At 36.3% G+C, this 25,547-nt stretch overlaps 2 protein-coding genes across 2 annotated transcripts; both read left to right on the top strand.

The window, feature by feature from the left end:
• The first annotated feature begins 8,332 nt into the window (after positions 1 to 8,332).
• On the top strand, positions 8,333 to 9,259 carry LOC112777715 (uncharacterized). The gene has a single exon (XM_025822110.1). The coding sequence runs from the start codon at positions 8,333 to 8,335 to the stop codon at positions 9,257 to 9,259; it is 927 nt and encodes a 308-aa protein (XP_025677895.1).
• A 4,989-nt stretch (positions 9,260 to 14,248) lies between these two features.
• On the top strand, positions 14,249 to 15,078 carry LOC112790603 (auxin-responsive protein SAUR76). The gene has a single exon (XM_025833084.3). The coding sequence runs from the start codon at positions 14,432 to 14,434 to the stop codon at positions 14,849 to 14,851; it is 420 nt and encodes a 139-aa protein (XP_025688869.1). The 5' UTR covers positions 14,249 to 14,431; the 3' UTR covers positions 14,852 to 15,078.
• The last annotated feature ends 10,469 nt before the right edge of the window (positions 15,079 to 25,547 follow it).

Below are 25,547 nucleotides of genomic sequence, written 5' to 3'. Positions count from 1 at the left end.
GGCGCCAGTTGGGCGCACTTCATGATTTTTTAAAAGTAACTCATTGTTGCGTTCAGTAACAAGAAGGCAAGAAATTAACTCAGAATATTTTTTAAACCCTTTTTCTCGATACTGCTGCTGTAGGAGCACATTCGAGGCATGGAAGGTCAAGAGAATTTTCTCTAACATATCATTATCAGATATATTTTTCCTACATAATTTCATTCGTGAGGTGATTCGAAACATTGCAAAATTATATTCATTTATGAATTTAAAATCCTGTAGACGCAAGTGCGTCCATTCATATCGGGTTTGAAGAAGTATCACCATTTTTTATGATTGTACCTTTCTTCAAGGTCTTTCCAAAGATCTGCAGGATCTTTTAATGTGGGATATTCATTTTTCAATCATACGTCAAGATGACGATGAAGGAAAATCATGGCCTTGGCTTTATCCTTCTGGGATGCATTATTTTTAGCGTTAATGGTATCTCCAAGATCCACTGAATTAAGATGGATTTTAACATCTAGTATCCATGATAAATAATTATTTTCAGATATATCAAGAGCATTATATTCAATATGAAAGAGTTTCGACATAATAAAAAGTTGTTACCTGAAGTCTTCCTAAAACTTCGTTAGAGCTTCGTGCTGATAACGTGTTATGAAAATAAATAAGGAAGATATAATAAATATAAAATAAAAGTAGGAGTAGAAAATCTAGTATTAATATTAGCCAATATAATAATCTCAATATAATAGAAATAATTTATATATCTATAGTAAGAGAGAGAAGTGTTAGCAACATAGAAGAGTATTATAGTAAAAGAGAGATGAATGCTTTTTTTATTGCTGTGTCTCATGCCTCGTATATAAACCCCTATTTAAACATATATGAGGTTCTTATTTTCAACTTTCATTTATTTGATTCTATCTTAAAAACTGATTATTTCAATCTTGAGAAAGTTGGCCGCCCAAGTCATAGTCATACACATTGTTATCACAATAAAAATCAGACTTTAATTAAGATTTTTTTTAGACAATACAATTGGGCGGATCAAATTTTGGTGCAAAAATTTTAAAAAATTTAGAGATACAAATATTTGGGTTAGATTTTATTAATAATATAAAGCTTTTTAACAAATCTTTGGGTCAGAATTTAATATCCAACTCTAACCGTCTGATTTACTTTGGACTGTCCTTCATATCTGTGTATAATACTCTTTTGTCCAATAAATTTGCTTGACATCTCCTATTCCTCAATATCAAAATTAAAAAGAGTTATTCTATCATGAATTTTAGCAATTTTTTTGTTTATTAAACTACCAAAAATTCTGTCAAAAAGATTTTAGTGACACAAAATTATTGTTGAAATATTAAAACGATAAAAATATTTTTAATAACTTAAAAAATCTATAAAAATAACAAAAAATATTATTTTATAAATGAAAAATAATCGTTGTATTTGATGAATGATTTGTGAATGGAAAAGTTTATGGAACCAAGAGGTTACCAGCCAAAAACTAAACAAGATGGATTACGTGCCCAATTCTCCCACCTTAGCACTCCGTCAGATCTTAGTTCACCTCATACAGTAGAACTAGATCTTCACCCCGCGAAAAAGTATTAGAAGAGGACTGCTGGTACCCCGATTCATGGATGACTGAAGGGTCCTGACAAAGGATAGGATATAATACAAGGATGGGAGTTTCTTCGATGAAATTAGTTAAGACATGTCGGGTTTGTGATGCAAGGGCATCTTGGTTAGTTTTACAACTCATTTTTAACAGGTTTTAGGTTAGTTTCATGCATTATCTTCATCAATAAGCAAGCATTTGGATGAGTTATTTATGCATGTGTTGATTCATCAAACATTAGTGAATTATAATCATTTTCATGAGATTTATGAAAGAACTACTTGACATAATGAATGATGCAATATCTTGTGATTATAGCAAAGTTTTGATGCACTTGTTTGATTGACTATAGGCAAAGAAGAAGTAGAGAACAAGGCAGTGTTAGTGGCCACGTTAGGCACACTAACGCCAGCAACAACATGGGCCAAGGAAGAATTGGTGGTGTTAGTGGCCAAGTTAGCACACTAACACCAGGATCAATGCCAGCTTCAAAGAGATTTCTGGCATTAGTGGCAACGTTAGCACACTAACGCTAGTGATAACTCTGGACCAAGAAGGATGGTGGCATTAGTGGCCACGTTAGGCACACTAACGCCAGGGGCAACATTGGGGAAGCACTAAGGTAGCGTTAGTGGAAGCATTAGCCCATTAACGCTAGCAATAACGCCAGGCCAGGGGAAGAAAGGCAACGTTAGCCAACTAACGCCAACGATAACGCTGGATCAAGAAGAAAGACAACGTTAGTGGCAACGTTAGCCATACTAACGCCAGCACCAACATCCAAGAACATTCAAAGTGGCGTTAATAACGCCAGCACTAACGCTATGTGCTGGCGTTAACAACGCCAATGCTGCTCTAACTAACACCTTTGAGAAAGCTGAGAAGGGCCTAAGAGTTTGATAACTTGCTTCAACTAAGGCCAAGGGCCCACATCCAAGTACTTGAAGACTCACTTGAAGATCAGAAGAGTAGTATAAATAGGAAGAGTTTTGAACTTGCAAAGGGGATCGATCGATAGGGGAATTAGAGATCCGATTTGGGAAACTCTCACTACTTTTCTTTCTTCTTTTATACTTAGTTTACTTTCATACACTTTTACTTTTCTTCCGAGTTTTCCAGAGCTATGATCAACTAAACCCCACTTCATTGGGGGAATGAGCTCTATTGTAATTTGATGGATCAATAATAGTTCTTACTTTTCTTCTTCTATTCATCTCTTTTTGATTTGCTTGAAAGCTTTCGGACCTCATCCAATTGCTCAATTGTCTTAGAAGAGAAATTGAGCATACTTGGATTCTATCTAAACCTTGGAAAAGGAATGATGGAATCATGCTAGAAATGCTTTCTCATACTGGACTAGATTGGGGATCGGTCGGATATAGTGATATATAATCCTCCCGATACCTTGATCTAGAAAAGTGTGTGGTATAATCAGTGACCATACTTCATCTCTTCTCATGAGTAATTAGATCAAGAAATTGGGCAATTGTTCAAGTTTAGAGAGATTGAATCGTCAAGAAATTGGGGTTCAATCACTTAAGATTGCCAAGAGATCAATAAGTTGCATGATTGAGGAAGAGATGAGAATGAATTGATCCAGAGAACTCAATATCTTATGAACCCAATGCGCTTCCGCATCCTTGTCTTCCCATTCTCTATATTCTGCTTCTTTACTATTATGCTCATCACCCTTCCCCTTTTAATTTCTAGTCATTTACTTCTTGCAATTTAATTTCTAGCACTTTATCATTCTATAATTTAATTTCAGTCATTTATATTTCAAGTCATTTATGTTTTCCACTATTTAATTTCTTGCAATCAAACTCCATTTGTGCTTAGTTCAACTAGATTATCCACTTGACTAAAATTGCTCAACAATCAATCTCTGTGGGATTCGACCTTACTCTATTATGAGTTATTACTTAACGATAATTCGATATACTTACCAAAAGGAAATAGTAGTGATACAAGATTCCACATATCAAGTTTCTGGCGCCGTTGCCGGAGATTGATTTTGCATCGACAATGATCAAGTCAAGTGATACTAAGATTGAACAATTTCTTTTCACTGCTTCTAACCACTCTAACTTTAGTTGATTCATTTTAATTTTCAGCAATTTCATCTATTTTTCATTGTATATACACTCAGCTAAATTCTAATCAACTAACTATTTGATTAATTACACCAATTAACTCTAACTCCACTCTTTCAACTGAGTGATTTCCTTTACTTTTCTCTCTTGTGTTGCTGTTTGTGTATGCTATGAGGAAGGAGAGGAGCATCAACCTCCTTTGATACTAAACCTAAGAGGACATTTCTTAGATTAAGGAGGGAAGTAAGAGGAAAAAGAGTAGTTGGTAAGGAAGAAGTGGAAGAGGATTCAGATCAAACCATGGAAGAAGAGGTATGTAATAACCATGGTGAGGGTGCTGGTAACCATGCTCAGCCTGCCAGGAGAGGTTTAGGATCCTTCACCAATCCCAACAATGGAAATTGTGGAAGCAGCATCTTGACACTCACAGTACATGCCAGCAACTTTGAGCTGAAACCCCAATTGGTCACCCTTGTTCAAAACAATTATTAGTTTGGGGAGAGTGCTCAAGAGGACCCAACCAGCATCTATCCACATTCTTGAGAATCTGCGACACTGTGAAGACCAATGGTGTCCATCCTGACACATACAGATTGCTCTTGTTCCCCTTCTCTCTTAGGGACAAGGCCTATAAGTGGCTTGAATCTTTTCCTAAGGAGAGTCATACCAACTGAGAGGATGTGGTGAACAAATTCTTGACAAAATTCTACCCTCCTCAAAGGATTATCAAGTTGAAGACAGAGGTGCAAACCTTCAGACAACTAGATGGAAAAACTCTTTATGAAGCCTGAGAGAGGTATAAGAAACTAACAAGGAGGTGTCCCCCTGATATGTTTAATGAGTGAATTCAACTGCACATCTTCTATGAAGGTCTGTCTCAAGAAGCAAAGAAAACATTGAATCACTCATCATGAGGTTCTCTCAACACCAAGAAGACTATTGAAGAGGCCATAGATATCATTGAAACAGTGGCCAATAATGAGTACTTCTATGCATCGGAAAGGAATTCCAAGAGGGGAATGATGGAGTTAAGTCAGGTGGATGCTCTGTTAGCTCAGAACAAACTGATTACCAACCAATTGGTAGCTCTCACCAAGCAAATGGAAAAAACTCAGGTTGCAGCAATTAATACTCAACCACCGGTTCAAGAAGAAGGTAACACAGAGGATGAATGTGACTGGGAGCAAGCAAATTATATAGGCAATCCATCCAGACAGCCCTATGATCCTCATTCCAAAACTTACAATCCTGGATGGAAGAACCACCCAAACTTTGGGTGGGGAGGCCAGCAAAACCAAACCCAAGATCACAGACCATAAAACCCCAAATACTACAACAATCCAAACCATCAATTCTCCAACCAAAGACCATATCAAGCCCCACATAACACTTCCTTCCAACCTCACTATCAAGCACAAAATGGCCATCCTCAACCTCCAATTTCTAACCCAATATCACATCCTCCCTTTGAGGATAAGCTCTCAAGAATAGAGAATCTAATGGGGAAGCTTTTGGAGGAGTCTAAGGACATGAAGACTTTCAAGGAGGAAGTAAGATCCAATATACAAAATCAGGGAATTGCCATTAAAAATCTTGAGACACAAGTTGAATATCTTTCCAAGCAAATCCCCATGCCTACCCACAACTTTCCTAGTGACACTATGGCTAATCCAAGGGAAGAATGCAAAGCCATTACACTAAGGAGTGAAAAGGTAGTGAAGGAAGCCTCAAAGGAAACACAAGAAAAGGAAGTTGATGAAAGCCCAAGGCACAAAAAAGAAGAGGAAGCACCTATCTCCAGACCACCCAAGGAAAAAGAGGTTCTGAGACCTTACATCCCAAAAGCTTCCTACCCCCAACGATTAAGGAAGGATGGGAAGGATGCCCAATTCTCCAGATTCTTTGAGATCTTCTAGAAACTCGAAATTAACATCCTTTTTGCTAAAGCACTAGAACAGATTCCTCTTTACGCTAAGTTTTTGAAGGAATTAGGGACCAAAAAGAGGGATTGGAGAAATGATGAAACAGTGGTGTTAACAGAAGAGTGCAGTGCTATCATTCAACAAAAGCTACCTCAAAAGTTGAAGGACCCTAGGAGCTTCCAAATCCCTTAAGTTATAGGGAACATCACTGTGGAAAAAGCTTTGTGTGACCTGGGAGCTAGCATTAACTTGATATCCTTAGCAATGATGAAAAAAATGAGGACTGAGAAAGTTAAACCAACAAGAATGGCACTTCAATGGGCAGATATATCTTTCAAGTTTTCTCATGGGGTAGTGGATGACTTGCTAGTGAAGGTGGAGAATTTCATATTTCCAATAGATTTTGTAGTGTTTGATACAGAGGAAGAGGCCAAAGCTTCAATCATTTTGGGAAGACTGTTCTTAGCAACAGCCGGAGCGATCATTGATGTCCAAAAAGGAGAACTGGTCTTTAGACTACATGACGAAAAAATGTTGTTTAATGTATTCAAGGCCATAAGTTACCCAAAGGAACCACTTGGAGAATGTATGATGTTAGATGCAATTGAGTCCTCTATACAAGAAGTCCTAGAGGAGCTTGAAGAGGTAGTAGAAGAAGATCAACAAGCAAGCAGTGAGACTCCACTAATCCAACCAACAAACATGGTCAACCCAATCATGTTGGAAGAGAAAAAGGAAGAAAAGGAAGCACCCAGACTAAAACTGAAAACATTACCCCCCCACTCTCAAGTATGCTTTACTTGGGGAGTAATGAGACTTACCCAGTGATCATCAATTCCACCCTAAGTGAAGAGCAAGAGAAGGAGTTGATTGAAGTGCTACAAAAGTATAGGAATGCTATTGGATGGACCCTTGCAGATTTGAAGGGGATAAGTCCTTCCATGTGTATACATAAGATCCTCTTAGAAAATGATGCCAAACCCTCCATTCAACCACGAAGGAGATTGAACCCAGCCATGAAAGAGGTGGTACAAAAGGAGGTGTTGAAACTATGGCAAGTAGGTGTTATCTACCTCATTTCAGATAGCCCTTGGGTAAGCCCCGTGTAAGTAGTGCCCAAGAAAGGAGGGATCATAATGGGAGCTTATCCCTACAAGAACTGTCACAGGATGGTGGATGTGCATTGACTATAGAAAGCTCAATGAAGCTACAAGAAAGTGCCACTTTCCACTCCCCTTCATGGACCAGATGTTTGAGAGACTTGCCGGGCATGAATACTATTACTTCCTGGATGGCTATTTAGCCTACAATCAGATTGTAGTTGACCCCAAGGACCAAGAGAAAGTATCTTTTACTTTCCCATATGGTGTTTTCGCCTATAGACGCATGCCCTTTGGATTGTGCAATACACCTGCCACTTTCCAAAGATGCATGCTATCTACCTTTTCAGATATGATTGAAAAATTTATTGAGGTGTTTATGGATGATTTTTCAGTGTTCAAAAATTCTTTTCCTAGTTTCTTGCACCATCTTGCCTTGGTGCTAAAGAGATGCTAAGAGACTAACTTGGTTTTGAATTGGAAAAAATGTCATTTTATGGTAATTGAAGGAATAGTTCTTGATCACAAAATCTCTAATAAAGGCATAGAGGTGGATAGAGCCAAAGTGAAAGTAATTGAGAGATTACCTCCACCTAATAATGTTAAAGCAATTAGGAGCTTTATGGGACATGCTAGTTTCTATAGAAGGTTCATTAGAGACTTTTCAAAAATTGCTAAACCTTTGAGTAACTTACTTGTCTCTGATGTACCTTTTGTTTTTTATTAAGCGTGCATGCTTGCTTTTGAGGATCTCAAAAGAAAACTTTCCTCTGCACCCATCATAGCTCTACCTAATTGGGATTTACCTTTTGAGCTGATGTGTGATGCATTAGATTTTCTATTGGGACAGTGTTGGGACAGAGGAAAGACAAGCTAGTGCATGTCATATACTATACTAGCAAGGTCCTCAATGAAGCTCAAAAGAACTACACCACCACTGAGAAAGAACTATTGGCTATAATGTTTGCTTTTGATAAGTTTAAATCATATCTCATTGGTTCTAAAGTGACTATTTTTACTGATCATGCAGCACTAAAATACTTGTTAACTAAGCAAGAATCGAAGCCAAGATTGATAAGGTGGATACTCCTACTTCAAGAGTTCAACATTGAGATTAAAGATACGAAAGGAGGGGAGAACAAAGTAGCATATCATCTGTCAAGAATCCCATGTGAGAAGGAGGAAGCATACACCTTTTGTGTGAGTGAATGCTTCCCGGATGAACAACTGATGTTGATTCAGAAAGCACCCTGGTTCGTTGACATTACCAACTTCAAAGCCACTGGGGAGTTACCTTCTAAAGTCAACAAACATCAAAAGAGAAAGTTGATTAATGATGCCAAGTATTTCATATGGGATGAACCCTACCTTTTCAAGAAATTTCCTGATGGAATACTTAGAAGGTGCATCTCACATGAAGAAGGACAAGTATTGTGAAATTGTCACAACTCCAACTATGGAGGCCACTTTGGAGGAGAAAGAACTACAACAAAGATGCTGCAATATGGATTCTTTTGGCCCACCATCTTCAAGGAAGCAAAAGAACTGGTGAAGAAATGCAATGAGTGTCAAAGAGTTGGAAACCTGCCAAAAAGGAATTAAATGCCACAAAGCTTCATCTTAGAACTTGAATTATTTGACGTATGGAGAATTGACTTCATAGGGCCATTTCCAACTTCATACTCAAATAAATATATTCTAGTGGCAGTGGACTACGTCTCTAAGTGGGTGGAAGCTATTGCTACTCCAACTAACGATAACAAGGTGGTGATGAACTTCCTCAGGAAAAAAATCTTTAGTAGGTTTAGAGTTCCCAGAGCTCTCATCAGTGATGGGGGCAGTCATTTCTGCAACAGACCATTAGAAATTCTTCCCCTAAGATATGGAGTCAAGCATAAGGTGGCCACACTTTATCACCCCCAAACAAGTGGGCAAATAGAAATATCTAACAGGGAGCTCAAGAAAATTCTTGAGAAGACTGTGGGGACTTCAAGAAAATACTGGTCAAAGAAGTTGGATGATGCCCTATGGGCCTATAAGACAACTTTCAAAACACAAATTGGGATGTCTCTATATCAATTGGTGTATAGAAAGGCTTGTCATCATCTTCCAGTGGAGCTCGAACATAGAGTATTTTGGGCTCTTAAGTTATTGAATTTTGACAATAATGCTGCTGGAGAAAAGAGGATCCTGCAACTAAATGAGTTGAAGGAATTTAGATCCCAAGCCTATAAGAATGCCAAGATCTACAAAGAAAAGGCAAAGAAATGGCATGATCAAAGGCTGGCACCAAGGAGCTTCGAAGAAGGACAAAAAGTTCTCCTCTATAACTCCAAGTTAAAACTCTTTCCTGGGAAGCTAAGGTCAAGGTGGTCAGGACCCTTCCTTATCACCAAGGTTTCACCATACGGACACATAGAGATCATAGAGGAAAGCTCACAAAGAACCTTCACTGTCAATGGGCAAAGGCTTAAACATTATTTGGGGGATATGAAGGAAAGTCCCAAGATGAAATACAATCTTAGCTGAGATAGCAACCGTCAAGCTAGTGACGTTAAAGAAGCGCTCGTTGGGAGGCAACCCAACCAGAGGTAACTTTCTTTTCTTATTTGTTTCAATAAAAGAATTAAGTAGATTTCCCTGTATTGCAAGGAATTAGGTTTAGTGTTACACACCAAAGTGATGTCATAAGTGAACAATTCAAGGGTAAATGTGTGATGCTAAGTTTGATGTTCTACCACAGATTTCATTAAAACACATTTCAACCCTCCAAACAGCATGACTAGTCACAAACTCCAAACAATCATAGAAACTACTTAACAATTGTTTACTTTCTAGTTCATAGTTTGTTTTCATAATAAAAGCACATGATGTTTCCTGCATGTATTCAATTTGCTGCATATAAAGGTAGGCAAAAAACTAAGTTTGATGTTCAGACACCAACTTAAGTTCAGAAAATCATAAGCATACATGCATACTAACCATCTCTCAAGTGCTTGGGGAACAAGCAACTTCCAATACTCTTGCAGGCAATCATTTCATTTCTTGGAGGGAATATGCATCATCATGAGGGAAGACAAAAGAAGGATATAAAAGCCAAAGATGATGATGAATAGGAGTGAGCAAGAAGACACTAAGAGGTTGTATTGCTACTTGACTGTCTTCAGTTCAAAGTGTTTTAATTGGAAGTGCAATTGTACCCCTGTTGCTTAGTGCCTTTCCGGCCTAGTAATCAATTTCCATTTGAGTCTCCTACATGCTATTTTTTTATGTTTATTTTGGCTTGCTAGTTTAATACCTATATCACTCCACCTTATTTGAATTATATGCTTTGTTTCCTAAGTCTCAATAAAAGAAAATGTTATGAAAAAGAAGAGTAAAGTCCAATCTGGTAGAGGATGAATAAGGCCCTAAGGTTATGTGGTGGTATATGCTAACCAATAGTTCTCAAATAAGGTTGCAGGTTAGAGTATCTCCTATGTAATGGCTTGGTATGCATTTTATGAAACCCTTGTGAATAAAAGATCCTTGCAAAAGGAAAGAAAAAGAAAAAGAAGAATGAAGAAAGAAGAGAGAAATGAATAAGCTAGGCACCAATAACTTGACCCTTTAGATATATGCCTGTGATACTTTTGTTCAAGGATATGCTTGGATGATTAGGTTCTGAGGAGTGCTTCATCACTTGATAACTTGGGTTAACCAACCCGGGATTATCAACCAAAAGTCCATTATCAAGAGCAACCTTGTTACAAAACATTTAGCAACCCAAAGAGGTGATGGGCACCAATGTCTTAAGGACTGAATTGCAAGTCATGTGCCTGTAGTGTGTATGTGTGGAGGAGAGGCTTGAGTCAGTAAGTCCTAAGGGGTGCTTCAACACTTAACACCTTGAACTAACTGGTTTGGGAGTGTTGACTGAAAGCTTATCATAAAGAATTACCTTGACACAGAACACTAAGCTTTAATAAAGGAATAAGCCTCTAGCAAGGAGAAAAAGAAAACAAAAAGTTCAAACCAAGGATCAAAGAATAAAAGGGTCTCATAGAAGCAGCAGAGTTAATACCTAGGAGAATGCTAAAACATAGAAGCCAATAAGACTATGAACATTAGTTGTCATGCATGAAATACCATAAACCAGGATTAAATATCTCTAAAAAAGGACTCATACTTCTTTATTTTTTCATGCATTCTTCTTATGTTTTATCACTTGCCTGGGGACAAGCAAGATTTAAGTTTGGTATTATGATGCCAGGGCATCTTGGCTAGTTTTACAAGCCATTTTTAGCATATTTTTAGGTTAGTTTCATGCATTATCTTCATCAATAAGCAAGCATTTGGATGTGTTACTTATGCATGTCTTGATTCATTAAACAATAGTGAATTATAATCATTTTCATGAGATTAATGTAAGAACTACTTGATGCAATGAATGATGCAATATTTTGTTATTATAGCAAAGCTTTGATGCACTTGTTTGATTGATTATAGACAAAGAAGAAGCAGAGAACAAGGCAACGTTAGTGGCCACGTTAGGCACACTAACGCCAGCAACAATGTGGGCCAAGGAAGAATTGGTGGCGTTAGTAGCCAAGTTAGCACACTAACGCCAGGATCAACGCCAGCTTCAAGGAGGTTTCTGGCTTAGTGGCAATGTTAGAACACTAACGCCAGCGATAACACTGGACCAAGAAGGATGGTAGCATTAGTGGCCACGTTAGGCACACTAACGCCAGGGGCAACGTTGGGGAAGTACTATGGCAGCGTTAGTGGCAGTGTTAGCTCAATAACGCTAGCGATAACGCCAGGCCAGGGGAAGAAAGGCAACATTAGTGGCAAAATTAGCCAACTAACACTAGCAATAACGCTGGATCAAGAAAAAAGGCAACGTTAGTGGCAACGTTAGCCATACCAATGCCAGCACCAACGTCCATGCACATTCAAAGTCGCGTTAATAACGCCAGCACTAATGCTATGTGCTGGCGTTAACAATGCCAATGCTGCTCCAACTAACCCCTTCGAGAAAGCTGAGAGGGGCCTAAGAGTTTGCTAACTTGCTTCAACTAATGCCAATGGCCCACATTTAAGTACTTGAAGACTCACTTGAAGATCAAAAGAGTAATATAAATAGGAAGAGTTTTGAACTTGCAAAGGGGATCGATCGATCGGGGATTTAGAGATCCAATTTGGGAAACTCTCACTACTTTTCTTTCTTTTTTTGTACTTAGTTTACTTTCATGCACTTTTACTTTTCTTCTGAGTTTTCCAGAGCTATGATCAACTAAAACCCACTTCATTGGGAGAAGTAGCTCTATTGTAATTTGATAGATCAATAATAGTTCTTACTTTTCTTCTTCTATTCATTTGTTTTTTATTTTCTTGAAAGCTTTCGAACCTTATCCAATTGCTCAATTGTCTCGGAAGAGAAATTGAGCATACTTGGATTCTATCTGAACCTTGGAAGAGGAATGATGGAATCATACTAGAAATACTTTCTCATACTGGACTAGATTGGGAATTGGTCGGATATAGTGACATATAATCCTCCCGATACCTTGATCTAGAAAAGTGTGTGGTATAATCAGTGACCATACTTCATCTCTTCTTATGAGAAATTAAATCAAGGAATTGGGCAATTATTCAAGTTTAGATAAATTGAATTGCCAAGAAATTGGGGTTCAATCACTTAAAATTTCTAAGAGATCAATGAGTCGTATGATTGAGAAAGAGATGAGAATGAATTGATTCGGAGAATTCAATATCTCCTTAACCCAATAAGCTTCCCCATCCTTGTCTTCCCATTCTCTATATTTTTCTTCTTTAATTTTCTGCTCATCACCCCTTCCCCTTTTTTATTTCTAGTTATTTACTTCTTGCAATTTAATTTCCAGCACTTTACCATTCTGTAATTTAATTTCAGTCATTTACATTTCAAGTCATTTATGTTTTGCACCATTTAATTTCTTGCAATCAAACTCCATTTATGCTTAGTTCAACTAGATTATCCACTTGACTAAAATTGCTCAACAAACATTCTCGATGGGATTCGACCTTACTCTATTGTGAGTTATTACTTGACGATAATTTGGTTTACTTACCGAAGGAAAATTGTAGAAGTGACACAAGATTTCACGCATCAATTTTTTGTCATAGTTATTTTTGTTAGGCATTTCTATTTTAATTAGAGACCATATTCATGGAAACCTTGTTTTTTTGAACTTGTTTTTGTGTGTTCAATTCCGTCTTTTAATTGCTTATTTATTTTACTTTTATGCGTATTCTTCTTTTTTCTTCCATGAAGATTGAGATGATTTACTTCCCAAAAGAATGACACCCTATCCAAAGACCTTCAAAGATAGAATTTAATTTATAGTGTTATAAGTTATAGGATAAAGATTCATTCTAATAATGTAATTTAATTAGCTCAAGTAAAAAATTTCTATCAGATTTTCTGTTCACATATTAAAATTATTTCTTAAATTTATTTTCTTTTTTTCCAGCAGGAGTTATCTTGACACACATAAAAAAAATACATTATTTATAATGAGATATAAAATAATAATATAGCTTAAATCAGGAACAGTTTTACTTATATCATTATGGGGACAAGTATTTTATTATAATTTAAAATTCTTTTAGAAGATGATAATAATATTTATTTGTCTTTATTAGATTATTTAGTTTGATTTTATAATAATTTTTTACTTAATTTTCGGTTTTTAATTTGAGAATTTCATATTAGATGTTTGTTATGATAATTACTTCTCAAATTAAAAATTTTTTCTCAATTATGAAGATAATTAAGAGTCAACTACTTCTAATTATATAAGAAAGAAATTTTTAGATAAATATTTAGTGATATACAAAAGGAAAGACATTTCGACTATATTATCAAAAAAAAAAAGATTATTCAATTTTTTTAAAATATGACATCTAAAAAAGTTAAATTCTAGATTATATACTATTATCTAAATTACTATTTTACTATTTTAATTTGTTAATTAAATATTTTAAAGACTAATCATATTTTACAATAATAAAATATAATTATAACAATAATCAAAAGATATACATAAAAATTATTTAACCATATATATATATAATATATATTAAAATAAATTAAATAATATATTTATATACTAAATGTATAATAAATAATTTAATAACTAATTTTTTATATACATATAATATTTTTATTATAAAAATTATTATCAATATATATGTACTTCCTCTCCTTATTGTCAAAATCTTTTGAATAATAAAGAAAACAATAATAATAGAAAAAGTCTAGAAAACGAGCAATTTTATTACATTTTGATCAGCATATAATCAGTAGAGAAATGTGAGTCATTAGATGAAATTTGACACCAATCTCATACTATCAAATCATCATTGATGATTAGTTAATGACTACCGATCACAAATATTACTAAACCCCTAACATTGCTCATAGTAATAAAGCTAAGCAAGGAAGATGTAGACAAAAGAATGCAGGAAAATTTCAACAAAAGGACGGTTCACACTTCACACCAACCAAAGTCCAAACGCCAAAAAGCACATCTCCTTCTGCCCACTTTCTCAATCACACCCCATTTACCATTTTGCCCTTCCCCTACCTCGTCCTTATATACCAACGGAACGTTCCCTCCCCCCATTTAATTTCTCACTCTTCGTTACAACCATTTTCACACCTCTCTCTCTCTCATGGCCAAAGGTGGAGGAAAACTAATGAAGCTCAAGTCAGTGCTCAAGAAATGGAACTCATTCGGCAACATCACCACCACCACCACCACCAATAAGCAGAGCCGTTGCGGCGCCACCGTGAGCGCCGTAGCTAACAACGAACAATCCTCCGTGTCGGAAGCCGATTTCCAGCCAGTGTATGTGGGGAAGACGTTGCGGAGATACTTGGTGAGGCCGGACGTGGTGGAGCATCCACTTTTCCGAGAGCTCGTGGATAGATCACGTGAGTCCTACGACGACAACAACTTCGTCGTCGTGGAGGAGGACACTGTCCACGTGGCATGCGAGGTCGTGCTGTTCGAGCACCTGCTTTGGATGCTAGAAAACGCTGATCCTCAACCTGAGTCACTCGACGAGCTCGTCGAATTCTATACTTGCTAGCCCGGTTTTGAATTTATTCATCTTTAATTTCTCAGGACATTGCAGCATTTACGGCTACCAAAATTATATATAGCTGTATAAAAATGTCAATTGCACACAAAAATATTAGTTAACATGTATTCTGTATAAATACATGTAGTGTTTAATTTATTTTTAATGTTATTTTGTATTTTAATATGTATTATGTATTATATATGAATAGCTAATTTAATATCTATTTTTCGTTATCGCCTAGTATGATTTCGTTTTGCATGGCAGGGCGCCCACAGTTTTGCTTGTGGCGCAATTTAAAACCATATTTGGTATATTACTGCTGTCATTTAATTTCATGGCTGTAACTTTATTATGCTTGCAGTTTCATGTTATTGCATCTTGTTTATTAACTAGTGTTACTGATGAGAAGAACTCGAGAAGTAAAAATGTTACCGTATCAACATACCTGTAAGTCTGCAACTATATTTTATTTAAACACTTTTAATTGATAAGACCCACAACACACGTTTTTTATTTTTATTTTCTCTGGATTCTCTACCCACTTTTATTTTATATATGAGTAGGCACCTTTAGTTATTTGTTAAAGTAATTTGTGAGATGGATATATGTTTGTTTATTGGTTGTGCGAGTTGAGCGAGCTAAGTAACTTTATTACTTTCAATGATTATATCCTTGATTTCAACTTTGGAATAATTAAGTTAATATTTTATATTTGTGTGTTCGATTATTGTTGTGGAAAAAGTATAACTTGTACGCACGTATTGTTGCTGCAATATATTATAACGGTGCAATGAATCCTGGATCATAATTTAAAATTCATTACATTCCCAATCAGCTACCAGGATTTATTAATATATGGAAAAATATAGATAGATAATAAAAATATTAAATAATATGAACAATGGATATATCAAATGTTCATTTCACTAGGTATGCGGATGATTATTTTAATATTAAGATTTAGGTGGATAATTTGAAGATATAATGTATTTTAATTTAATTGGTTATTGTTCATATTATTAAAAAAAATTATTGGTTACCTAACATAATCCTATTAATCCTTCTTGTTCATTAATTACTACCAGGATTATTAATCAAAAGTTCAAAAGTGTAACAACGTTGTTGTGTATTTTTTTATATAATTAATGAAAAATATAGATAAATAACTTTTAATCAAATAACTTTAAACAATTATAATTAATAATTATTAATTTTGTATTTTTTTTAAAAAAATAAAATTTAAATAATTATTAATTAATAATAATTAATTAATATAAAATATAATTTAAAAATATTTGTTGGGTTGTTGATTAGATTTTTTATTAGTTAGCTAGCGGAATTGATAATTAATATAAGAAGTTTTCTTGATAATCTATTTGTCAAATCATTGGTGTAGTATATATAGATTTTAAACTGGGATAGGAGAGGGGAGGTTTCTCAGGTTGGAGTTCATCACTGGAATTCATAAATGTAAAATTTTTTAAGCAGTGTAACTAGCTAGTTTTTTCTTGTTCATTGCTTCCACAAGTCATATGTTTATTTGTTATTTTTATTTATTTTCTCATCCTTCGATCTTTTAAAATGGTTTCTTAAAATGTTACGCCTTCTTATATTTACAACTGTATCGTTAGATTTTAGAGACCTATTGCCATACTTTTCAAACTTAGAAATTTAGGTAATCATGCAGCAATGCTTTCCCCGTGTGCTAATATAATAGGATATGGCCATGCTTTTAAAGTTTGGCACTAACGTAGACGTGGCCATGCTCCTGCAGCATCGCAATACTACAAGAAATATGTCCAACGACTGCTCTTTTAATAGTCATATTTAACAAGCGTGACTAAAAAGTATCAATCGCCACGCTTTTGTTACGACAGTTGTTGTATTGAGTTTTGGTTATACTTTTTCTGTTATATGATGAGCGAAAAGTGAAGCTCACGAATACTGACAAGTGTACTGAATCGTTTAAGTAATACTTTGATGAGTGAATATCATTTCCACGAAAATTAAAAGATTGAACACGCAAATATCAAATTAAATTACTAATTAGATCAATAGAACCTGGATTGAAGAATATTGAAAAATCCTAGAATGCTTGAATGCTGGAATCTTGAAAGTTAAATACTTCGAAGATTGAAAAATCCTAGAATGCTTGAATGCTGGAATCTTGAAAGTTAAATACTTCGAAGACAGTAATTGTTAAATTGAGAGAAATCAATGGTGGAGAATGTCTAGGGTTTCGCAGATGTTCATGTTCTTAGGAGAATCAAATTTTGTTAACTTAATTCTAAAGATTGCAAATCTATCTCTGTTCACGACGAATCTTAAGTAACCAATTTTCGATGTCTCGGCTTCTTGGTTTTTTCTCAATTAACAAATTGCTAATATCTTGGTCAATAGATTAATTGAAAAGATTAAGTGCAAAATCCGATTCAGTTCCTCATAATATTCAAAAGTAGTGCTTAGGTCGGATTATATGTCACGTATCCAAACTAGTCCTGTCTTATTGAATCTTATGAGAAAACATAATTTCAAGAATTGTCATAATCCAAATTATATGCACATATTCAAAACTAGGATAATTTAAAATTATATATTGTGTCGCACACTTAGAAAACCACTATGTCTAGTTGATTTAAAAAGTCATGTGAAAGAGTTTTCAAGCACAATTTGAACATTAGTTCTGTCGAATCAGTAAACAAATCCAAAATGGAATTAGCATTCGATGCTACTAATCCTTTAGTGATGAAGAACAAAATACTCAATCATGAAATAAATTAATGCAAAGTTTTAAACAAACAAAAACTTAGACTAATAAACCATCAAAACATGAACAGAGCTCCTAATTAACCCTTTAACAAAGGTTTAGTGACTCATGGTGGGTGCAAAATTAACAATGAAACTGTTATGAAAGAACGAGCTTATGGCTGTGAATGTAATTCCTTATTTATACCTAGATTTCCTCTAATCCAAATCTTAAAATCTAATCTTATCTTAATCAGAATAATTAAGATAAGCTTTAATTAATTCAAATCCTATAATTCATCCTATAATTCAAAAGCAGAATTAAATCAAATTCAAAATTAATTAACTACAAAATCTTTTTCAATCTTCAATTGAAATCAAATATTTGAAGCCAGGCCTTGGAGAATTCAACACTAGAGGCATACTAGGCTAAGTGTTTGGAGCTAAGTGTGGCACGCCCATTCTGGCTCGTGGCACACCCCCTTTGTTTCAAACAGGGTGTGGTACGCCCTGCATCCCACATGGAAGGCCCATTCTTGGTTTGGCTAGGGCGTGGCAATCCCCATTCTAGGCGTGGCATGCCTCTGCATGGCATGCTCCCAAGGACCTTGCTCCTCTTCATGCGTGGCATACATTGTATTGCTCGTGGCACGCCTTGCTTGATCTCTATAGGGCGTGGCACGCCCCTGCCTTGGTGTGTGGTGCACGAATCCCCACACTTTGTACAATTGTATCAGCAAGTACACTGGATCGTCCAAGTAATACCTGAGTAAGTCAGGGTCAATCTCACAAGGATTGTGGTTTGAAGCAACCTATGGTTATCTTGCAAGTCTTAGTCAGGCGGATAGAAGAGTTGGTTTGATTTGGAAGATGGAATTACAAGGTTTGAGAATAAGAATAAGAAGATGGTTGAGGATTGGTGATGCTTTGTCTTTCTGGATTAACTCTGGTCTTACTTTCTTCTTCAATTGTGAATGATTTCTTCTATGGCAGGCTGTATGTGATCAACGCCGTACGGCCGCGGTCACCAATCTCCTCTGCTTCAGATCAAATGCCGGGTCAGCGGTCATCCAATCTGAACGGGGGTGAAGCTCCTGTAGTTCATTCTCTTTGGTGATCCTACTCAAAACACCACAGACAGGGTCGAATCTTTCGGATTAGAGGATGTTGTGCCTTGGTTCTAGCCTCTACCATAGAGACCCTAATCTTCCCATACCTCGCTGAACTGGTGTCTCGAGAAGTCCCCAACGAAGTTGTGGATTAACCGTCTAAGAGATGTATAATTAAGGTGGCGGTTTGATGCTTTCCAGTTACATATTCACACGAACCCAAGAAGACATGGATGGTTGTCAGGCACGTGGTCTTAGTATGAAGAACGAAGATGATTGTCACGGGTTATTGCATTCATCATCATGTTGAAGAACGAATATACATATTAGAATTAAATCAAACATAGATTGAAGAGAAACAGTAATACTTTTATTAATTCATAGGACTCAGTGATGTAAGAATTATTGTGATGGTCTAGAATTTCTATAATAAATTCTCATTGCAAGTATAGTTTCTAAACCAATAAATAATCCCCAATAAAAAATTTGGTTTTGTCACATATACAAACCCCAATGAAAATTAACCGAAGCATTTAAACCTCGGGTCGTCTCACAAGGAATTGCAATGAAGTGAATGATTATTGGCTATAAAGGAACAAGGGGTTTAATTGATAGAAGGGGCAAGAAATTAAATTGACAAGAAGAGTAAATCAAGCAAGCAATTAAAGAAATCACTTAATAAAGAGAGACATTCATGGCAAAGAGTTGAGAATATAGGCTTTCTATCCTAGTCATACAATGATTAATTCATCCTATTTAGCCAACTCCAGCAAATGGAAGAAGGTATCATGTTATCTTCATATAGGGAGAAAGTCAAACAAGATTAGTCAATCATATCACAATAATAAATAAGAATTTATCTTATTACGTCATCCCCAACAATGAAAGAAGGTATCATGTTATCCTCATACTCAGAGAAAGTATAATAAGACTAGCTAATCTCAATCCAAATGTCCTAATCAACTCACTAATTGAATTAGCAAAAGATTAGCGTTAATGGAAATAATATTAGCTAACAACTCTAGGTCACCAACATAAATTGGGTTTTCATGACTCAAGATCACCTATTTACTCTTTCCAAGCCAAGAATGCTCAAAATCTACTCTAATATCCAACCAAGCATTTTGTCAAACACTTGGATGGCATAAAAGGGAAGCATAGTAAATGTGCAAGAATAATAAAATCTAACAACTATCAATAGCAAGGAAAGTAAAATTCACAACTCAAATCATCAATAAAAGAACATCAAACATCAAATTGCATTAAAAAAGATTCAAATCCAACATGAGCATTCATCAACATAAAAGAGACATGAAAGTAAAATTAACAAGAGAATCAAGAAGGATTGGAGCATTAGAACAAGAAATTATAAAGGAAACAAGATGAAAACAACCATTAATCCTTAGATCTAAGATGAAAATAACCCTAAAAACCCTAATTCTAGAGAGAAGAGGGAGCTTCTCTCTCTAGAAACTAAGCTACATGATGCAAAAACTCCAAACAATTGCTCCTCCCTTACCCAAGCATGAATTTTGCATGAAATAGCATCATAGATGACTTGGATTGGGCCCAAAATGCTTCAGAAATTGCTGGCCACGAGTTCCCTTTAGTGAGTCATGTGCACCAACCCATGCGTACACGTCATGCATGCGTTAGTGTCCCTTAACACTAGGAAACTATGGAAAATTTTATGTCATTTTAAAGCCCCGGATGTTAGCTTTCTAACGCAACTGAAACCGCTTCATTTGGACCTCTATAGCTCAAGTTATGATTGATTGAGTGTGAAGAGGTTGGGGTTGACAGCTTTTACGATTCCTTCATTTCTTCATGAGTTCTCCCACTTTGCATGCTTTTCCTTCATTCCTTCAATCTAATCTTTGCCTTCTAAACCTGAAATCACTTAACAAACATATCAAAGCATCGAATGGAATTAAGGTGAATCAAAATCACCAATTTAAGGGCCTAAAAAGCATGTTTTTACACTTAAGCACAAAATCGGGGAGAATTATAAAACCATGATATTTCATTGAATAAATGTGGGAAAAAGTGATAAAATCCCCTAAATTAAGTACAATATAAACTACAAAATTGGGGTTTATCACTCAGCAGCGCTCCTCCCCTCAACCTAGGAGGTTTAGAAACTCATACTGATAGAAAATACAATGTAAAATTTGAAATATGCCGGAAAAGATACTAAACAAGTGTGATCTTCTCCCTTTAATACTAAACTAATGACTAGTAAGGGTAAAACAGTCTTTTTAGTGCTGAAATTCACTTCTGGGGCCCACTTAGTGGGTGTTTGGGCTGAGCTTTGATGAGATCTACGTGCTATGAGGCCTCTAGGACGTTGAATGCTTGCTAGGGGGTCCTCTCTGGGCGTTTGGATGCTGGTATCTTTTCCTTCGGTGTTGGACGACTAGAATGGGCAGGAGGCTGGCATTGAACGCCAGTTTGGGGCCCTCTAATCTGAAACAAGTTATAGACTATTATACATTGCTAGAAATCTCTGGAAGTCAGCTTTCCATAGCCGTTGAGAACGCTCCATTTGGACTTTTGTAGCTCCAAAAAAGCTTTTCTTTGTGCAAGAAGGTCAGATTTGAACAGCATCTGCAGTGCTTTCTCTATCTCTGAATCAGACTTTTGCTCCAACTCCTCAATTTCAGCCATAAAATACCTGAAATTGCATAAAAACACACAAACTCAAAGTAGAATCCAAAAATGTGAATTTAACACTAAAACCTATAAGAACTTAATAGAAATTAAATAAAATATGCTAAAAAATATATGTAAATGATGCCAAAAGCGTATAAAATATCCGCTCATCACAACACCAAACTTAAACTGTTGCTTGTCCCCAAGCAACTAAAAACACAGTAGGATAAAAAGAAGAGTAAGATACAATAAATCTCAGAGTTTCTGAGAAAGCTCAGTTTCAATTAGATGAGCGGGATTTAGTAGCTTTTTGCTTCTGAATAGTTTTGGCATCTCACTATCTATTGAAACTTAGAAATGTTGGTCTCTTTAGGAACTTAGAATCCAGATGATATTATTGATTCTCTTAGTTTAGTTCTTTTTTATTATTGAACACAGCTTTCAGAGTCTTTGACGTGACCCTAAGCACTTTATTTTCCAATATTACCACTGGATACATAAATGCCACAGACACTCTAGCTGGGTGAATCCATTTGGATTGTGATTCAGCTTTGCTAGAATCCCCAGATAGAGGTATCCAGAGTTCTTAAGCACACTCTTTTTTCTTTGGACCACGACTTTAACTGCTTAGTCTCAAGCTTTTCACTTGACACCTTCACACCACAAGCACATGGTTAGGGACAGCTTGTTTGAACCGCTTAAGCCAGGATTTTATTCCTTGTATGCCCTCCTAACCATTGATGCTCAAAGCCTTGGATCCTTTCACCCTTGCCTTTTGGTTTAAAGGGTTAATGGCTTTTTGTTCTTGTCTTTTGGTTTAAAGAGCTATTGGCTTTTTCTTCTTTTTATTTATTTATTTTTTTGCCATTTTATTATTATTTTTTCTTTGCATGCATATATTATTTTTTTTCTTTTGCAACATGCCTTTTCTTTTTCTTTTTGCTGCTTTTTCTTGCTTCAAGAATCAATATTTGGATTTTTCAGATTATCAATAATACCTTTCCTTTTTTTTATCATTCTTTCAAGAACCAACATTTTAAAATTTCAACTTCAAATATGCAATGTTTATTCATACATTCAGAAAATAAAAGAAATGCCACCACATCAAGATAATTGAACTATTCTTATTATAAACTTGAAATTCATGTATCTCTCAAATCTTTTCAATTAAATTTTTTCTTTTAAGTAAGGTGAGAGATATATGGAACATTTTACAACTTTAAGGCATAAATGCAAATGATCATGCAACAAGAACAAGAGAACAGACAATACAACATAATAAAAAATATAAAAATACAAAAGAAAAAGAGATAAAGAGAACAAATCCACCTTTAATGGTGGCGGCTAGAACTCCACCTAGAGGATCCAATGTGGTGCTTGATCTCTTCAATGTCACTCCTTTGCCTTTATTGTTCTTCCCTCATAGCCCTTTGATCGTCTCTAATGGATCTTTAGTCTTCCCTTATTTCATTGAGGATGGTAGAATGCTCTTGATGCTCCAACCTCAATTGCTCCATGTTAGAGCTCAATTCTCCCATGGAAGTATACCATTGATCCCAATAGCTTTGAGGAGGAAAATACTTCCCTTGAGACATCTCAAGGATCTCATGCTGAGGCGGCTATACAAGCTCTTGTGCATGCTCTCTAGTTTGCTCCATCCTCTTCTTAGTGATGGGATTGTCCTCCCCATATCTCCCTCTATGACAATTCTAGCTAAATTGTATATATGACAGATGAGGTGTGGGAATCCCAACCTTGCATTGGTGGAAGGCTTCTCAGCTATCTTGTACAATTGTTGAGGGATCACCTCATGTACTTCCACCTCACTCCCAATCATGATGCAATGGATCTTGATGGCTCTTTCAATAGTAACTTCTAACCGGTTGCTAATGGGGATGATGGAACTTTGGATGAATTCCAATCATCCTCTAGCTATGGGCTTGAGGTCAACCCTTCTTAGTTGAATGGGCTTGCCTTGGGAATCCCTTTTCTACTGTGCTCCTTCCATACAGATATCTGAGAGCACTTGATCCAGTCTTTGATCAAAGTTGACTCTTCTAGTGTAAGGATGTGGATCTCCTTGCATCAAAGGCAAGTTGAACGCCAACCTCACACTTTTCGGGCTGAAATATAAGATTCTCCCTCAGACCATGGTGCTCCAATTCTTGGGATTTAGGTTCACACTAGTGTCATGGTTTTTTGTGACCCATACATTAGCATAGAACTCTTGCACCATTAAGATCCCAACCTCTTGGATGGGATTGGTTAGGACTTCCCAACCTCTTTTCCGGATCTCTCTTCAGATTTCCGGATACTCATTCTTCTTGAGCCTGAAAGGGACTTCAAGGATCACTTTCTTCTCTGCCACTACTTCATAGAAGTGGTCTTGATGGGCATTAGTGATGAATCTCTCCATCTCCCAAGATTCAGAGGTGGCGGCTACTAGAGGATATTCCAACCTTGGGTGCTATAAGTGGTAATGGAAAGCAAAAAGAAACACTTTTCCCACACCAAACTTAAAATTTTGCTCATCCTCGAGCAAAAATTAAAAAAAGAGAAGAATGGAGTAGAAGAAGAAGAAAATATAAGATAGAGGAAGAGAGATGGTTTGGCCGAATGGGTCTTATGAGTGTATGAAGTGTGTCTATGAAGGGTTAGAAGGAGGGGTATTTATAGGAGGGGGTTAGGGTTGGGTTCGGCCAAGGGTGGGTAATTAGGAGGAAAATTTTGATTTTGAAATGGGTGGGCATTGGTGGGATTTATGATGGTTTTAGGAAAGTGATATGGATGTGATTGGGCTAGGGTTTATAGGGAAGTATGTATAGGGAAGTGTGAAAGAAAGACGGAAGAAGTGGCGTAGGTAAAGATGCTGTGGGACCCACTGGTCCTGAGAGGCTAGGAAATTCAGATTCTCTGTCCTCTGCACTGGCATTTGAATGCCCAGGGTCTGCTCCTTGGCTGGAGTTCAACACCAACAACACTCCATCTAGAGTGTTCTGTTTTCACTGCTGATCCTTTCTGTCTCTGTTCTTACTGCTTCACATGATCATGAACCTAAAAAAAACTTTAAAGAAAAAAATGAAAGAAAATAGAAATAATTAAGTAAAGTTGGGTTGCCTCTCAACAAGTGCTTCTTTAACATCACTAGCTCGACGGTTAGCTCCTTACGGAGATGAGTATGGGCTTAGAATTTCACCCCTTACAGTGAACTTTCTTTCTGTCTTCTCATGAATGAGCTCCACCTGCTCTAGAAACAGGACATGACTCACTGCATATGGTAGGACTGGTTTCTTGGTGAAGATAACTCTCATGCCAGGTGAGAGGCCTTCAGTGGAGATTTTCTTGTCCTTCCAGCCTTTAGGTACTTTCTTCTTAGTACCTTTGTTTTTAGAGATTGTTGATGGCTGCCCAACACCAAACTTAGAATTGGTGCTTGGGGGATCAGTAAAGCTCTGAACTAAAAGAGATGGTTGGAACACTAGGTGTTGTACCATTGTCTATTTCTTATTAGAAGGAGAATTGGGATTGGACATCTTAAACAAGATATAGTCCTCTCCTAGTTGGGAAACCATTTATCCCTTTGCCACATTAATCATGGCATTTGCAGTAGCTAGGAAAGGTCTTCCGAGAATGATAGAGTCATTCTCATCCTCTCTAATATCTAAGACTATGAAGTTTGCAAGAATGTAGTGGTCTTCAATCTTTACCAAGACATCTTCTACTAAGCCATATGGCTTCTTTATTGACTTGTCCGTCATCTCCAGTGAGATATTTCCAGCTTGTACCTCAAAGATTCCCAACTTCTTCATTACAGAGAGTGGCATGAGGTTTATGCTTGACCCTATGTCACACAGAGCCTTCTCAAAGGTCATGGTACCTATGGTGCAAGGAATCAAGAAGCGTCAGGGATCTGAAAGCTTCTGAGGTAGCTTCTGCTGAACCAAAGCATTGAGTTCTTTGGAAAGCAATGGAGGTTCTTCCTCCAAAGGCTTTATGCCAAATAGCTTGGCATTCAGCTTCATGAGAGCTCCTAGGTACCGAGCAAATTGCTCTTCCCTAGTCTCTTCATCCTCATCAGAGGATGAGTATTCATTAGAACTCATGCATTGTAGAAGTGCATGCAAAGAAACCTCTATGGTCTCTATATGAGCCTTGGCTTCCTTTAGTTCTTGGATAGGAATTTCTTGAGTGGGTAT

Source organism: Arachis hypogaea, chromosome 3 (genome assembly GCF_003086295.3).
Source record: "Arachis hypogaea cultivar Tifrunner chromosome 3, arahy.Tifrunner.gnm2.J5K5, whole genome shotgun sequence".
In the NCBI taxonomy this organism is placed as follows: Eukaryota; Viridiplantae; Streptophyta; class Magnoliopsida; order Fabales; family Fabaceae; genus Arachis; species Arachis hypogaea.
The sequence above is the reverse complement of the archived record's forward strand: the minus strand, read 5'-3'. Positions and strand labels throughout refer to the sequence as shown.

Coding starts and splice junctions, on each gene's coding strand:
- LOC112777715 (XM_025822110.1), top strand. CDS start 8,333: ATGCCACAAAGCTTCATCTTAGAACTTGAATTATTTGACGTATGGAGA.
- LOC112790603 (XM_025833084.3), top strand. CDS start 14,432: ATGGCCAAAGGTGGAGGAAAACTAATGAAGCTCAAGTCAGTGCTCAAG.